The sequence below is a fragment of the Pyrus communis genome, chromosome 10 (genome assembly GCF_963583255.1).
Source record: "Pyrus communis chromosome 10, drPyrComm1.1, whole genome shotgun sequence".
Taxonomy (NCBI): Eukaryota; Viridiplantae; Streptophyta; class Magnoliopsida; order Rosales; family Rosaceae; genus Pyrus; species Pyrus communis.
The window spans coordinates 22,823,528-22,837,882 of NC_084812.1; the positions used below are offsets into that span (position 1 = coordinate 22,823,528).

At 35.8% G+C, this 14,355-nt stretch overlaps 2 protein-coding genes across 4 annotated transcripts; both read right to left on the reverse strand.

The window, feature by feature from the left end:
• Positions 1-759: 759 nt before the first annotated feature.
• Positions 760-4,297, reverse strand: LOC137747629 (vesicle-associated membrane protein 727-like). 2 transcript variants are annotated; one of them, XM_068487770.1, is made up of 7 exons: positions 4,136-4,297; positions 3,664-3,903; positions 3,370-3,568; positions 3,165-3,285; positions 1,221-1,283; positions 968-1,112; positions 760-873 (listed from the first exon to the last, which is right to left on the reverse strand). In XM_068487770.1, the coding sequence occupies exons 2-6, from the start codon at positions 3,851-3,853 to the stop codon at positions 969-971; spliced, it is 717 nt and encodes a 238-aa protein (XP_068343871.1). In that variant the 5' UTR covers positions 3,854-3,903; positions 4,136-4,297; the 3' UTR covers positions 760-873; position 968. The 2 variants fall into 2 exon arrangements, with proteins under 2 accessions (XP_068343871.1, XP_068343870.1); XM_068487769.1 differs by having other exon boundaries at positions 760-1,112.
• Positions 4,298-5,021: 724 nt separating this feature from the next.
• LOC137748690 (uncharacterized protein At2g38710-like) lies at positions 5,022-10,377 on the reverse strand. 2 transcript variants are annotated; one of them, XM_068488865.1, is made up of 5 exons: positions 10,133-10,377; positions 8,457-8,576; positions 7,336-7,450; positions 7,017-7,110; positions 5,022-5,367 (listed from the first exon to the last, which is right to left on the reverse strand). In XM_068488865.1, the coding sequence occupies exons 1-5, from the start codon at positions 10,234-10,236 to the stop codon at positions 5,162-5,164; spliced, it is 639 nt and encodes a 212-aa protein (XP_068344966.1). In that variant the 5' UTR covers positions 10,237-10,377; the 3' UTR covers positions 5,022-5,161. The 2 variants fall into 2 exon arrangements, with proteins under 2 accessions (XP_068344966.1, XP_068344965.1); XM_068488864.1 differs by having other exon boundaries at positions 7,303-7,450.
• Between the last annotated feature and the right edge of the window lie 3,978 nt (positions 10,378-14,355).

Here is a 14,355-nt window from a genome sequence, read left to right on the forward strand (position 1 = left end):
TGTATGATTTTCGAAGGTAAAAGAGCCCATGACTAATTCGAAACAAAAATAAATAGAAACATAGTTCCAATAAAGGAAACCCATGAACCATATTCTTCTCCAATCTAAGTTTTGCTCATGTCCCGAATGAATTCAAGGACATATTCAAAGTGTTCATGCCGCCCACAACACTTTTAGATATGCCTGCATTTGTTAACTGTGTTTATTTATTGCAGTTGTATGAAACAATTCCTTGGTTCATTTCATATTACATTTACACGTGATATTTAAGTAGAATAATCTCAAATTTAATTAGATGATGCTGAAATTTGTGCAATACATGTGGTTGATGATTAGGTTTTGATTGGTTGAAACCATCTTTTAAAATATAAAAATTACTTTTTAATTCACTTGGCGCCATGTGATTGGTGTTGCGGGATTGCACTCGTGTACCACATTAGTGTACTAACAGAACTTTAACGGATTTGGACAGAACGACCGAACTGATGTGTTGGACCAAACTTTTTTGTAAAACATGAAGAATCATTTGTGATAAAAATAAAAAGCCCTAAAAACCTTTTTTCTAAAGATGCTTTAACTAGAAACACTGAATTTTTATTACATCACTTTCTTAAAAAGCACTAGAAGTGCTTCCAAAAGATGACATGGGTACGTATTTCTTCATAAAGCACTTCTATGAAGCACTCTTGGCTTTCCAAAAACAGCCCCAGTTAACCCATAACAAACAACTCACTCATGACCACTAAATAAATTAGACAGTAAACAAAAGAAAGGTTAATAAGAGAACTACCATCTCAAAAGTAGCTGATTATACAAAACCAGCGGTTAAGAGAGGTTAATTACATGGCAGACGAAGTTGTTGAGTATTCGATTCTGCAAAAGTTCACACATACAAGAACAATCAACATTTTGTACACCAACTGGACAACATATGGCTAATAATTGACGATTCCGTGTTGCTTAGCACCTTAACATTTGAAACCTCCGCAGGCAATAAGCCATAGTACGATGATCAGGATAAGGACTCCACCTCCAATCATTAGCTTCATTTGGAGACTCTGCAGCCACATCTTACGTCGCAATTGCCTGCCTTGCCTCTGGAAGCTGTCAGCCTGAATTCAATACAAAACATCCCCAATAGCACGTCAACTATAAATACCTTGTGAGTTCAAATCCGGTTTTAGATTATACAACCAGATTAGGTAAGTGATGGCATGTACCTGGAACTGCAGATTTTCTGTTTTATCAACCAGAAGTTCAATTCTCTCCCCACGATCCAAAACCTGCCACCAAGAGATGGGATTTATCCAATCAACTCAAAATGAACAAAAGTAGTCATTCACGGCTGACTCGCAAATATAAGAAGGTAAAAAAAAAAAAAAAAAGATACTTATTTTCTTTCTACAGAAGCACCAAGGGAAGCAAACCCTCCAATTAGATTTGATTTATAACATTAAGGTATTTGAACGGTAGTGATATTAAAACACCAGACAACAAATATTTCTATCTGCCCTCCCACTCTGTTGTCAGCATTTCAGAATAATTTTAGTTCAGGTGGTCAAGTACAACCCAAACTAGTCTGATTCTACTCATTACAAGACTTGTGTTTCTTGCTTAAATGGATTTGCAAAAATCCCATATGCAATTCAAGGAAGCCCTTAAATCCCATACGCACATTGAAGAACAATAGTTATCAGACTCAAACAGACGGTTATCAAAATTCTAGCAAAACATGGTTGTAAGATCAGAAGCAATTCAAACCACTGATATCCCCCATTTTACCATACCAGACTCCCCAAGACCCATATAACTCCACCTGGCCATAAATCTTTATTCCTTGGTGCATATAGATGAATCTTAAATCATGACCACCCAAAAATAGCACTAGCTATACCCGCATGTTATCTATATTAACCAAGTTTGCATGACTATGGAAATTCCACCCAAGCTGATTGTTCTTCCTCACCCCACAAATGTCTACATTCTCTTTTATATCCTTGTTTGACAATAAAAAACAGACTGAATTTATGCATGATATGTTCTAAAGAACTCCTACCCTTTCTTATAATCGAATTGGAAGAAAAAGTCCTTAGATTTTCTTTATTCAACAGAGGAAATGGGAGAAAGGAGAACCCTTCATCCCAGTAAAAATTTGAAGGTAGCACTGCAGTTAAATAATTATCCCTCTTGTTACCAGAGCAGTGGTGATGATGAAGAACACAAATCTAGTAGGTATAAGACTTTATAATTTACATCTTTCTATTTCTTTGGAGCAGATTCAATGATTGAATAAAATTTCCGAAGCTTTACTTCTCTCTTGGTTTGTGTGATGCAACCTAACCCCTACAGGTGATTCCTAGAAATCTACTGGCATGATGCTAGTAGAACCTATATGTTTACTGTTGTTTTCTCTATTCGTTTTATAAATCTTTGGATGAGTTTTCATTCTAGAAGTCATACTTTCATAAAGACTCATCTAGAACAGATAGCCAGCCTTGCCTTTTGAAAACTAAGGCTTTCCTGCATCAGGTGGAACTACCAAAATTAATGGTATGACTTAAGCCGCACCATCTCAATACGTACTATCAATATCCAACTCTCAAGTCACTACCCCCAAAGAAATGTGGTAAATAAAAACCAACATTTTCTTACAAAACATCCACAAAACAAAAGAGGTGGTGATGCAATTCTCAGCGGAAGTCAATTCAATTGTCACATACTTCTAAAAATTGATGCAATTTATCCAAAAGGAAGAGAATGCAAGCTCCGATACAAGTCCATTGTTAAATCTTTGATGCATACACAAACTTAACTGAAACTAGAAGAATACGGGGAGTTCAATAGAAAGCTGAAAAGAAAAATAGACAAAATCAATGTCTTAAGATTATCTCATGGGCAACCCCTCCAAATTATAAAGCGGAAGCCCAACATACTTTTAAAACAAAAAATTCATAAAAACTCCATTTCAAAACAGCCAAACCCCTAATGGCAAAGTATTGTCAGCAGGTTACCCTCAGAACATGATCAATAAGGTTACGAGTACTAGGGCATCAGGTCAAATTCTATCACAAAGGGCTGTAACTTGTGCTGAAAACACACCATTCTATGCATAAAATAACCATATCTTCATAAAGTTCCTCAGCCACGAGTATATTATATTTTACCTTCTCAATATTGTCCATCATCACACCTTTGACCTCCGTGATTTGGGCCTTCAGTTTGGAAAGCTTACTTATTTCTTCTGGATGCTCCATGCAATATTGCATGTGCTCCTTAAGCCTTGGCCTGTCAAAGAAAAACCCAATATTTAGTTGCCATACTAAATTACATAGAAGATTAATATTTAAACACCAAAAGGAAAATACACACCCAAATTCTCTGTCAAGATTGTATGCAATGTTAAACCGATCTTCAAATAAGTCATCGTCTTCGTCACCATCTGCAAGAGGATGTGGCCCTGCATTCTTAATATCTGGACCATACCGATGCTTGAAATCCTCTTTCACTCGTTCAAGGAACACAAACGGTATAGTCCTCCCCGCAGATTCATCAGCAACAACAAGAAACACTGCAAACCCATTTAGCTGGTTAGACCGTACATTCCACAAGTAAATCTCAAACAAGCACAATTGCAATTGTTGGAACTTAAGAAAGAATACGTACCAAATCCACTGTCAAGTAGGAAGTTAAAAGTGTGGCCGTCACACGAGTAGGTGTACTTGCTGCTACTGGAAGGTAGCTTCTGTAAGCACTGAACAGCAAGAGTACTAAAGTTTCCGGAGAAGGACGTGTGTTCTGCTAAAACAACACTTCCTTTTGCAACAAAGCTATATATTAATCCTCTGTGACTCATATCTGAGTTATCACTCCAATCGCGCGAAGATACCTAAATGCAGCGTTACCCTAGAGAAATTTGAAAAGTATGAAAAAGAACTATCAAAATGCGCTAAACGAAAATTCGGTATTATACTTCAGTTGGATGGGTTTTCAATGTGCTTGAAACCCACCATCGTCAGTTAACCAATCGCAATCCTTCAATTTTCTCGGCAACCAAACAGAAAAGGAAAAAAGGTCCCAAAGAAATGGGGATTATACGCAAATCACACCGAGAAATAGGGAAGAAGGAGGAACTTACTTGTCAGATTAATGGATGCCGATCTACGCAATCCAAAAGAGTGTGTGTGTGTGTGTGTGTGATGGATTTAAGGGGAAGTTGCTTCGTCGGAAAGTTGAAGACCTGGAAATAGAATATTTGGTAAAATCGGAAGTCAGTTGGGCGTGTGCTTTAACTAAAGGCGACGTGGTACACCTCTCTGCTTTCTAAATTGGTTTTACTCGAATACGGATATTTTTTATCGTACGTTATGTAATTAAAAAAAAAAATTAAAATATATTTATTTAAAATTAAGTACAAATAGTATCTGATAAAAAATAATCGCACAATATATAATAAACGGACACAATTTACAGATTCCTAGGATCCTCACCAAAATGATCCGGAGAGGACCATGTTGGGTTTTACTCAACTAGATCACCACCACGTCTTTTCCATCAAAAGATTGAACTCAAATTTTATTTTTACCCCTTAAATGACTTAGTGGTGAAATTGACGGTTAACAAATGAAATACAAAAATCATGATTGTAAAATGCAAATATTTAAACCTCGTGGCTCATCTTGTAAATTATTCCAAACATTGTAGCATAAAATGCAAAAATTTAAACCTTGTGGCTCATTTTGCAAATTATTCCAAACCTTATGGCATAAAATGTAGTTAACTCTTCATTTTAATTTCTACAAAAAAATGGTAATCATGTTGACAACACGTGCTTGAACACTATTGTTGCTTGTTAACTCAGGGTCTCTTTGCTATCCATTTTAGTTTTAACTTCAGATTTTTCTTTTTTTTTAACTAACGAAATGAGGACACGCATATGTTTTAGTCCGCATGCCCGTAATTTATTGGCTCGTACTTATGCCATGTAGGTTGTTCTCAGGACGTAGAGTCTGAAGAACATAAAATTACACATGAAATATGCACTAGTTTCTGGGAAAATGAGTTACAAATTTTTACAAGTACATCATTATTGCGGTCTGCACTGGAACAACAAACAAATCCACTCCAACCCCAAATGCTTTCTTTCGGAATAGTTCATGTTTGTTCAGCGGCTGCCAGAGTTAACACCAACTACACAGGGAGCTCCGCCTCTGGTTTCCTTGACATAGGAAACATAGTCATTATGGTCCATCGTGCATAGGGAGCTCTGGTAGCGGGTCAACCGTATACGGTTCCGAAGCGACTCAGTGATGTTCCCATTGTAACCAGATTTCCGCATCAATGAGTCAATTGCTTCAGTTTTTGTCCAACCTGAAACCAAATCAGACCAGACTAAGAACCAAAACAGTACCAAACACAAATCGGCTCAGAAATTTTGGTTTATTGGTGAATAACAGCACACATATCGCATTGCGTTCCTTAATTTTCATTAGAAACCTAGCTGCAATTGGATCCTTATCTTCAAACTGAAATTATTGAAGGAACCGTCTGCAAAGCACAATTTCAAAAATAATCCACCTGACTTCTGTTACAATGGATGAGCGGTAACAGAAATCATGAAAGCGTACATTAAAACCTGGGAATAGGTAACCCTGTGTCCGCTAAATTTACGACTCAATCCATCGGGCTGAAACCTTGTCTATGAAGGATAGGGTCTTTTTAGTTCAGTACTAAAAACTTTGCTCATAAAAGATAAGGTTGCTTCAGTTTTGGGCACTATAGCAGACGTAGAAGACGTAGAAGAATTGTTCAAGTTAGGTACCAAAGGTAGAAGAGGGAATCAGTTTGGACCACGACGTCGTTCAAACCTTCAAACAGTAACGGTTGCAAAACTATACTATCATTTTTTAACAAACCTAATTTTTATGACTGCATGACATCCATACAACTGTGTCTGAGCAGTAGTAACAGCTTAGTCCAGTTGTTTTTCTAATGTTTTGAATCTGATTGTGGCTTAGGTTTCAAATTTAGTTTCTAGGCTTTAAAGTTCAAAGTACTCAAACCCAAATCCTATGCCCTAAATCCTTATATATCTTAAACTTCAACGAGACTAAAGCAGTGACACCAATGTGTGGCTGAGGTGACGTTACAACATAAAACTATATAAAAAGAATAATCTATATGAACCCATTCGAACCGTAATTTTGGAAAGCCTTGCCCAACTATTCAAACAGATGAAAAACAAAAATTCCCACTCTCCTGGATGATTTTTTGCCCCCAACTAACTTTACCTCATTTTCCCTGTACCTCATCTTACAAATATGTAAACAGCTGCTGATACAAAAATCTATAAAAGAAACTGGTTCGGTTCGTTCCATGAAAAGTGGCACTACGACCACCTGTTCAATTAGCAAAACAGAACGTAAATAAGTAACAAACTATGAACATAAGAAACTTAGCTAGTAGTTCGCCCACTCAAAGGACCTTTGTCAAAATGCAGGACGACAATGAACCGTGCTAAATTTCCAATTGGGTAAAGCTCCCTATATTTTTTTTAATGTTTTAGTCTTTTTTTTTTTTTTTTTTGTAAAATTTAACCACTCTCCTTCCTTGTCATTTCCCAACTATTCCCTTCCCCGCCTTTTATAGCTGGGCATAGTAATGCCATGGAAAGTGGTATGTTTCTGTTTCAGGGGCCTCAAAATCGACTCTTATGAACCCATTTGAGGGGCCCATCACATGCGACTGTCTTATGACCAAGGCAACATATGCTTTTTTCTAGTTTAAAAATAAATAAATAAATGTGGAAAATCATGAGATATAATTGTAAATATATTAACAAAACAGAATTTGGAGAACTGAGCAAAGAAAAAAAGATCACATTTTCCAATTCTAATTTTATTTCAAAGGTCGGCGTAAAATTTGCACCACCAGAATTTTCAAAGATACTACTATGAATTCTTTTGCTCATAAATTTCAAAAAGTCGTATTTTTAGAAAGTAATGAGTGGAAAGAATTACCTTCATGGGCAGCAATCTCAGGCAAGTACGTAGCACTGCGCCTTGTGTTATAGTCAGGATCAGTAAACTCAATAATTATACCATGTTTTCCAATCTGCAATAATTATTAATCATGATAAGAGAGCAAACAAAATTTTGGAGATAAATTACAGAGTGAATTATGACCGTACTTCTCATGCATACTGTATCCTATGCCAGAGTATATTACAAACTTAATCTAAACAATGAGACCTACAGTATACCATGCAACATAGCTGATTAAGCCAAAACCATTAAAGATCCTTACAAATATCCCAACGGTGGAAGAACTTGAGCATACCTCCCAATCAAGGTAGTTACTAGCAGTTTCATAATCAGTCAGAATGGAAACTGTGCATTCCAAATAAGGTATTTCCTTAGCCTGTATTGGAGGAAACCTCCGGTCCTTCAAAGCACTACAGAAAATTACAAACAGGAAGAAATGATTAAAAAATATCACAAAGAAAAGAAAAACCCCACATCAGTATAGAAAAATATAAAAAAAATACAGTTCATTATGCAAATGCAGTAGGATGTCTCATGTATTCGATGGTTTGCACAAGATCTGACCTAGCTCACAGCAATAAGCGTTGTTCCAAAGTATATGAAGCATCCAAGGAAGCAACATTGATTAGCATTATGTGACAGCCAAATGTTATTTATTTCCAATCAAGAATCAAGTATTTCATGGAAGATCAAAGCATATTGATTTGATATTACTGGAGTAGGGACTGGGTAGAGTTAAGGAAAATTAATGTGGCAAAGGATCATACAGCAGAGAATGCTTCACATTGTTTGACTAAACAAGTTATAGAAGAAATGTTCAACATTGCATGACTTTATCCAATCCTACTACATTCTGAGGATCGAGTGGAGCACTGTGCATTGAGGCGAGAAACGTCTTGCAAAGGTCAAAGTTCTTCAGCCCTTTCAGGATTGCTTCAAGAAGGTTCAAGGACACCAGTCTTGTCTTGATTTTGATCTCCACCAATCATTCCATCTAATAAAATCCTCATCTCAACATCTTGTACAAAAACCGATCACCAGATTAAAATCCTCATCTCTCTCTGTCTCCTCCTATCCCTTAACGGTTCCCTTTACCTGTTCTTCCTATTTTGCACATCGAGTGGCAGTAAATTGACACCAGTTGTTGATATCTCTTGTGTTTCTTATGTTAAAAAAAGGGCACCAAGTTGGAAATAAATAAGAAACCTTTTAAAAGGTCTGATCTTTAAAGATATACAAAAACCAAAAACCAATCAAACATAAACAAGTTAAGGAATCAAAGACCAAAAGACACGGGTCAAAGGTTAATGACAAATAATAATGAAGACTTGGCAATCCAAAAGATGGGCCCATTCATGCCACATGATGATGATCAGAAGATCTTTTGATAAATAATTACAAGATTTGTTATAACACCTGTTTAGGGCGTAGTCCCTGAAGCCATTAATCAAGCCCCGAGCTTCTAGTGTTCCTATGCATCCACGCAAACGAGGCTCAGCACCATTCATCACTTTCTTCCAAGTAACAAACAATGGACTGAGACCAAAGCATTGTTAATATCAGATGAGAACATTGAAAGAATCAATGTACTGCTTCTTAAGCCATAAAGCAATCCATAAACACACACACTCTCACATATGGGTGTGTGTATGTGTTGTGTGTACCAGTTACGCTGCAGATCACCCACTCTTACGACTGATATGCAAGTCCACAAGTTAGGTTCCCAACTTAACACACACACACACACACACACACACACACTAACATACATATATATATATGTGTGTATATATATATATATATGTATATATATTCTATTAGCAGAAGGAAACATGATATTAATATTGCCGCCTATTTATCACTCATAACCCAAATGACAAAGGGTAATATAAAAGAGCACATGCCACATAATTGGAGACGATGCAATATTTAAACTAAAAGCAAATAAATCTCAAACCAAGTATTGATAAAAGAAACTGCAAGACGTATAGCCTACGTGGTACATACACCTCTTTTCTAAAGAGAAGGTGTCAAGTTCAAATCTCCCATTCCTCATAACCGGTACGAGAAAATGATCGGATCTATCCTTGTGTCTGGTTCAAAAAAAAAAGACATAAAAAGAACAAGGGGGAAAATAATTATAGGAGTCCCTTTCTCCTAAACACCATGGTCCAAGAACATTGTGATCACCCACCGTTCCACCTGAATCCAATGATAGGTAGTCAATTAACTTTTGTTGTTGTACTTTTTCCTCCACCATTGGATTAAGATCAAAAGTGAGTGACTGCAATTTCCTTGGACCATGGAGTCTAAGAGAACGGGACTGATAGCTATAGACACAACAGAAACTCAAACGGCGCTCTCGCTTTTGCAAATGACTGCACTTTATTTTTCAAATAACAATACTACAAAAACAGGAACGATTCACTCAACAAGTTGATTCTCATAGCCAGTCAAAAAGCCAATGCTAGAAGCTAAGCCAGCACTCCGATCAGGCTACAATAAAGGGCCTCCACCTCCTCGTGCATTTTCGAAACAGAGTAACTAATCTGAATGGACTTCAATCAAGTATAAAACTAATCATATATCCTATCCCCTCTTGCCTAGTGCTGATTTCAGAAAACATGGGATCGATACACGACCTTCCAACACCACACTCATAACTTGCTCACCGAAGACAACCGTACATGGCTGAGCTAATATACTTTGGGAAAATTCAGCAATGGCGTGACAAAATCATCTTAATCTAAGCAAGCCACTGAGACCGGTTCTATAATTATGTATAAATTTTTTTAAAAAAAAAAGTTATAAATTTGTAGTTCACACTTCACAGTAGAAGAAAAATAAAACAGAATTAAAGTAAAATGCCATCGAAAAAATGAAGCCAGAAACCGTCCTCCCAGTAGATGCAATCTCAACAATCTTCAGCAAAAAGTAAAACCATGGCATTAGATTTTTCCTAAAAAATTAAATATAATAAAATTGAAACAAGCATGTGTGTGTGTGTACATTTATATATATATATATATAGAGAGAGAGAGAGAGAGAGAGAGAGAGAGAGAGAGAGAGAGAGAGAGAGAGAGAGAGAGTACTGCTGGCCGTCGTCGAAAGCAGGGGGAGGAGGTTGGTCGGTGGTGTAGTGAGCGAGGAGAGTATCGAAGCAGTAAGCCACCATGTCCTTGTTCGCCGACACCATTTTTTGTTTATTATACAATTGCAATTGGTATAAATGATCGGTTGCTTCGTATTTGATTTGATCCCTGAAATTAGGGTTTTACAGAACGAAAGAATGGAAGTATAAAAACCAAACTTGTTTGGTCCCAGAAAACCAGAAATAATTGAAACAGAGAAGAAAGCAGGAAAAACAGAAAGGAAAAAGTAGAAAAATTTGCTTTGCTCGAGGAAAAATCCTCCCAAGTCAGCCACCAAAAAATACAAATATTCGCACCGACTATCGCACGTCATTTTCTTACAATTTTTTTATTTTGAGTTATTATACAAAATGATCTTGAGATTTACATGATCAATAGAAATGGTTATTGAGATTGAAAATCAATAGAAATGGTTTCTGATATTGTCCACCATCCATGATTTTGGTCATTCTGTTAAAAACTCTTTGGGTAATTTTCAAAGCTTCGTAACTCAATCGATTCTTAAACAAAGTCGACCCATAATATATCAAAATGAAGATAATAAAGTGTAGAACAAGATTATACCTATTTGGAAGCCCAATGATTGCCGGAGATGGCCGGAAAATAGCATCAAAGGTGACTGATCCGCGGAAAAAGTAGAAAACTAGCTAGAAACTGGGTAAATTTTAAACGTTCATAACTTATTCAACACTTCTCGACGAAATGACGATAATGGTATCTTTCTTTACTGCTAACTCCCCGTGGTTTGGCAGGAAAACTGCTCGAAAATGGTTAGCCACTTTCAAGCCATTGTCCAACCAAAACACGGCGAGTTAGCCTTCGAAAAAGGTACTATTCTCTTCGTCTCGTCAAGAAGTATTATTTTCGTTTTTGAATCACTCGATTTGGTTAAGTATTGAAGAAATTATGAATGTTTAAAGTTTACCCAGTTTCCGACGAGTTTTCCAATTTTCCTACGGACCAGTCACCTTTCAGGCTATTTTCCGGCCATCTCCGGCAACCATTGTGATTCCCAATAGGTATAATCTTATTCTACACTTTCCTATCTTCATTTTGATATATTATGGGTCGAATTTGGTTAAGAAACGATTGAGTTATAAAGCTTTGAAAATTGCCCGAAATCAATTTTAAATGAATGACCAAAATCATGAATGGTGGACAATCTCAGGGATCATTTCTATTGATTTTCAATCTCAAGGACCATTTCTATTGATCATGCAAATCTCATAGACCATTTTATATAATAATCCTTTTTATTTTTAACCGTTGAAATGGTGCAACTCAGCAACGAGTAGCAAGGTGAAAATTTTGGTTCCATTCAGGAATGAGAATCCTCTCCGAATCCTCATTGTGAAGATTCCGAAGATCCTCCAATCACATTTGTTTATCGTACATTGTGCAGTCTATTTTCGTTAGGTACTAATTATATTCAATTTTAAATAAAAAAAATTACAATAATTTCTGATCGCACGATGTATGATGAACGGATGTGATTGGAGAATTCTCGAAATCCTCACAAAGAGGATCTTCATTCCCATTCAAGTTCCTTGAGTTGGGTCGGGTTGGATTGGCAAACTTTATCATGTTTGGATTATGTAACACTTTATTTTGCAAGATTTATAAATGTTAAGCCAAATGTAAGGAATAAGGTGAAATTCATTTATAAAATTTGTACATTGTGTTTGAATGAGAAATTTTACTAATGTTCAATTATGTCACACCTTATTTTGCAAGATTTATAAAGTTAAATCAAATATAAGGAATAAGGTGAAATTCAAATCTATAAATTATTTATATTGTGTTTGGATGTGGAAATTTAAAATTACTAATGAATTTGAAAATGACTAAAATAATGAGGTAATTTTATTTTCTAAAATTTGTGAATTTTTTTGTATGTTAACTTAAACCAACAATGAATTTGAAGACAAATTTTTTTTTTTTTTTTTTTTAACTCTCACTCATAAGGATTTGGAAATGACACCTATCAACATTGAATTTAAACTTCAGAATTTGTGGTCCCAAATTACAGTTTTTTTCCATGAGAAATTTCTAAATTTATATGTTTATAAAACCAAACAAACAAGGGAATTTGTACATGTCAATTTATAAATTATGATTTTTGTCAAAATTTCAAATTTATTTCTCTCATCCAAATATATTGTTAGAATTTAGAATTCAATTCAAAAGTTCATTATCTACTTAAAAGCAAAACGAAATAGGAAAATTAACCATGCAAATGTGGAATTACACTATTGTTTGGATGAAGAAATGTAATATTATTAACGAATTTTAAAATGACGGTAATTAAAACGACGAGATTTTATTTTCTAGAATTTGTGAATTTTCTTGTTTGGTTAACCTAAAAGAAAAATGGAATTGAATATGGAATTTGTTATTTTTAAACACTCAATCATAGAAATTAGGAAATGACACTTATTTACATGGAATTTAAACTTAGGAATTGGAGGTCCCAAATTCTAAGTTTTTTTTCCACACGGAAATTCTAAATTTCTATGTTTATGAATCTAAACAAAGGAATTGGGGCATGCCAATTTATAAATTCTGACTTTTACTCAAATTTCAAGTTTATTTCTCTCTTCCAAACATAGGTTAGATTATAAAACAATACCATTATCCAAACCAAACTCAATAAATTAGGTAGGTTTGGTTTGGCGTGCACGAGTGAATTTTGAGTTGAACTCATATTGGGTTGGGTTAGAGCAGAGGTGTGGCCATCCAAACCAAACTCAATAAATGATCGGGTTTAGTTTGGCATCCTTTTCCAATTACATCCTGCCCAATTGAGTTTACAAATTGGAGCTGATTTATTCAGCCGAGTTAAAAAATAATAAATAAATTTAAAAAAAAAAAAAAAGAAAAAAAAAAGGCACCTTAAAATTAGCATTTTACTTTCTTGTTGGCCTGAAAGTTCTCTAATGGACGGGATACAAAATACTCAATTTGGTTAGAAAATGTAAACATAAATATTAATTTATATCTTTTCTTGCATCTTTAGAAGACGAGCCTCGTTAGTAAAAGAGAAAATTAAATAAAATCACAAATTTCCGAAAATATAAAATGAAATGTAAAAGCAACTTTTACAAGCCATTTAAGATGCCCTTGGAGGATTGGCTTCCACGGGACACCATAAGTCAAATATTTCATTAAGAATTTCTTAATGAAATTCTTGGCATCCATAATGATAAATATGCCGAACGTCCGTGAGGATGCTAAGAATTTCATTAAGAATTCTTACGAACGTTCGGCATATTTACCGAGAAGCAAGTATAATTGCGGAAGATGAATTGGCTTCCACAGGACACCATAAGTCAAATATTTTCAATCTGGTTTAGTAATTTTCCTTCTACAGAGCTTTGAAAAGTAAACATATCACGAGGCTGCATGTGTTTCCGCTGTGAAAATTTCAGATCAGGATGGCTGCTGCATTACCAAACCATGAAAAAAATGCTTTGCGTAAAAGGACGAGGCCCGTTCTCCTAGACCCCATGGCTCAAGAAACTGTGATCATTGATCGTTCGATCTTAACCCAATGGTACAGAAAAAAGTACAGTAACAAAGTTAAACAACTATTTATCGTTGCATTAAGATCGAACAATGGGTGACCACAATTTCTTTAGATCATGGAATCTAAGAGTGCGTTTGTTTGGACTCGTTAACTCTCACTGGATTGGATAGGATTAGACATTAGTGTAGTCTCGTGTTTGTTACGTACACGGACTAAGTTAAGTGAGATTAAAGCTGGACTCGCGCGGACTATCTCCTTCACTAGGAGGTCTTAGCCAATCCCCCCCCCCCCCCCCCCCCCCCAAAAAAAAACCCTGGGGTTGCTAAGACCTTCGCTGCATCCCATTCTTTTCTTTTCGTCGCGTCCTCTCTCATCTTTCTGCTTGCTTCGTCTGCTCGCGTCGCCGTCGCTTATACTCGCGAACCCAGGATCTCTTCGTCTGTTCGTTTTGAAACTCGAAGAACGCTGAATCAAGTCGCATCCTCTGGAGGGCCTGCTTCCTCATCTTGTGCTCTCAATCATTTACTTTACTCGATTTTGTGGGTGAAAACTGATTTATGCAGAAACTAATGTGGAAACTGATTTTTGCAAATGTTGCAAAGCTTTGAACGAAATTTTGGATTTGCAAATTGAGTTT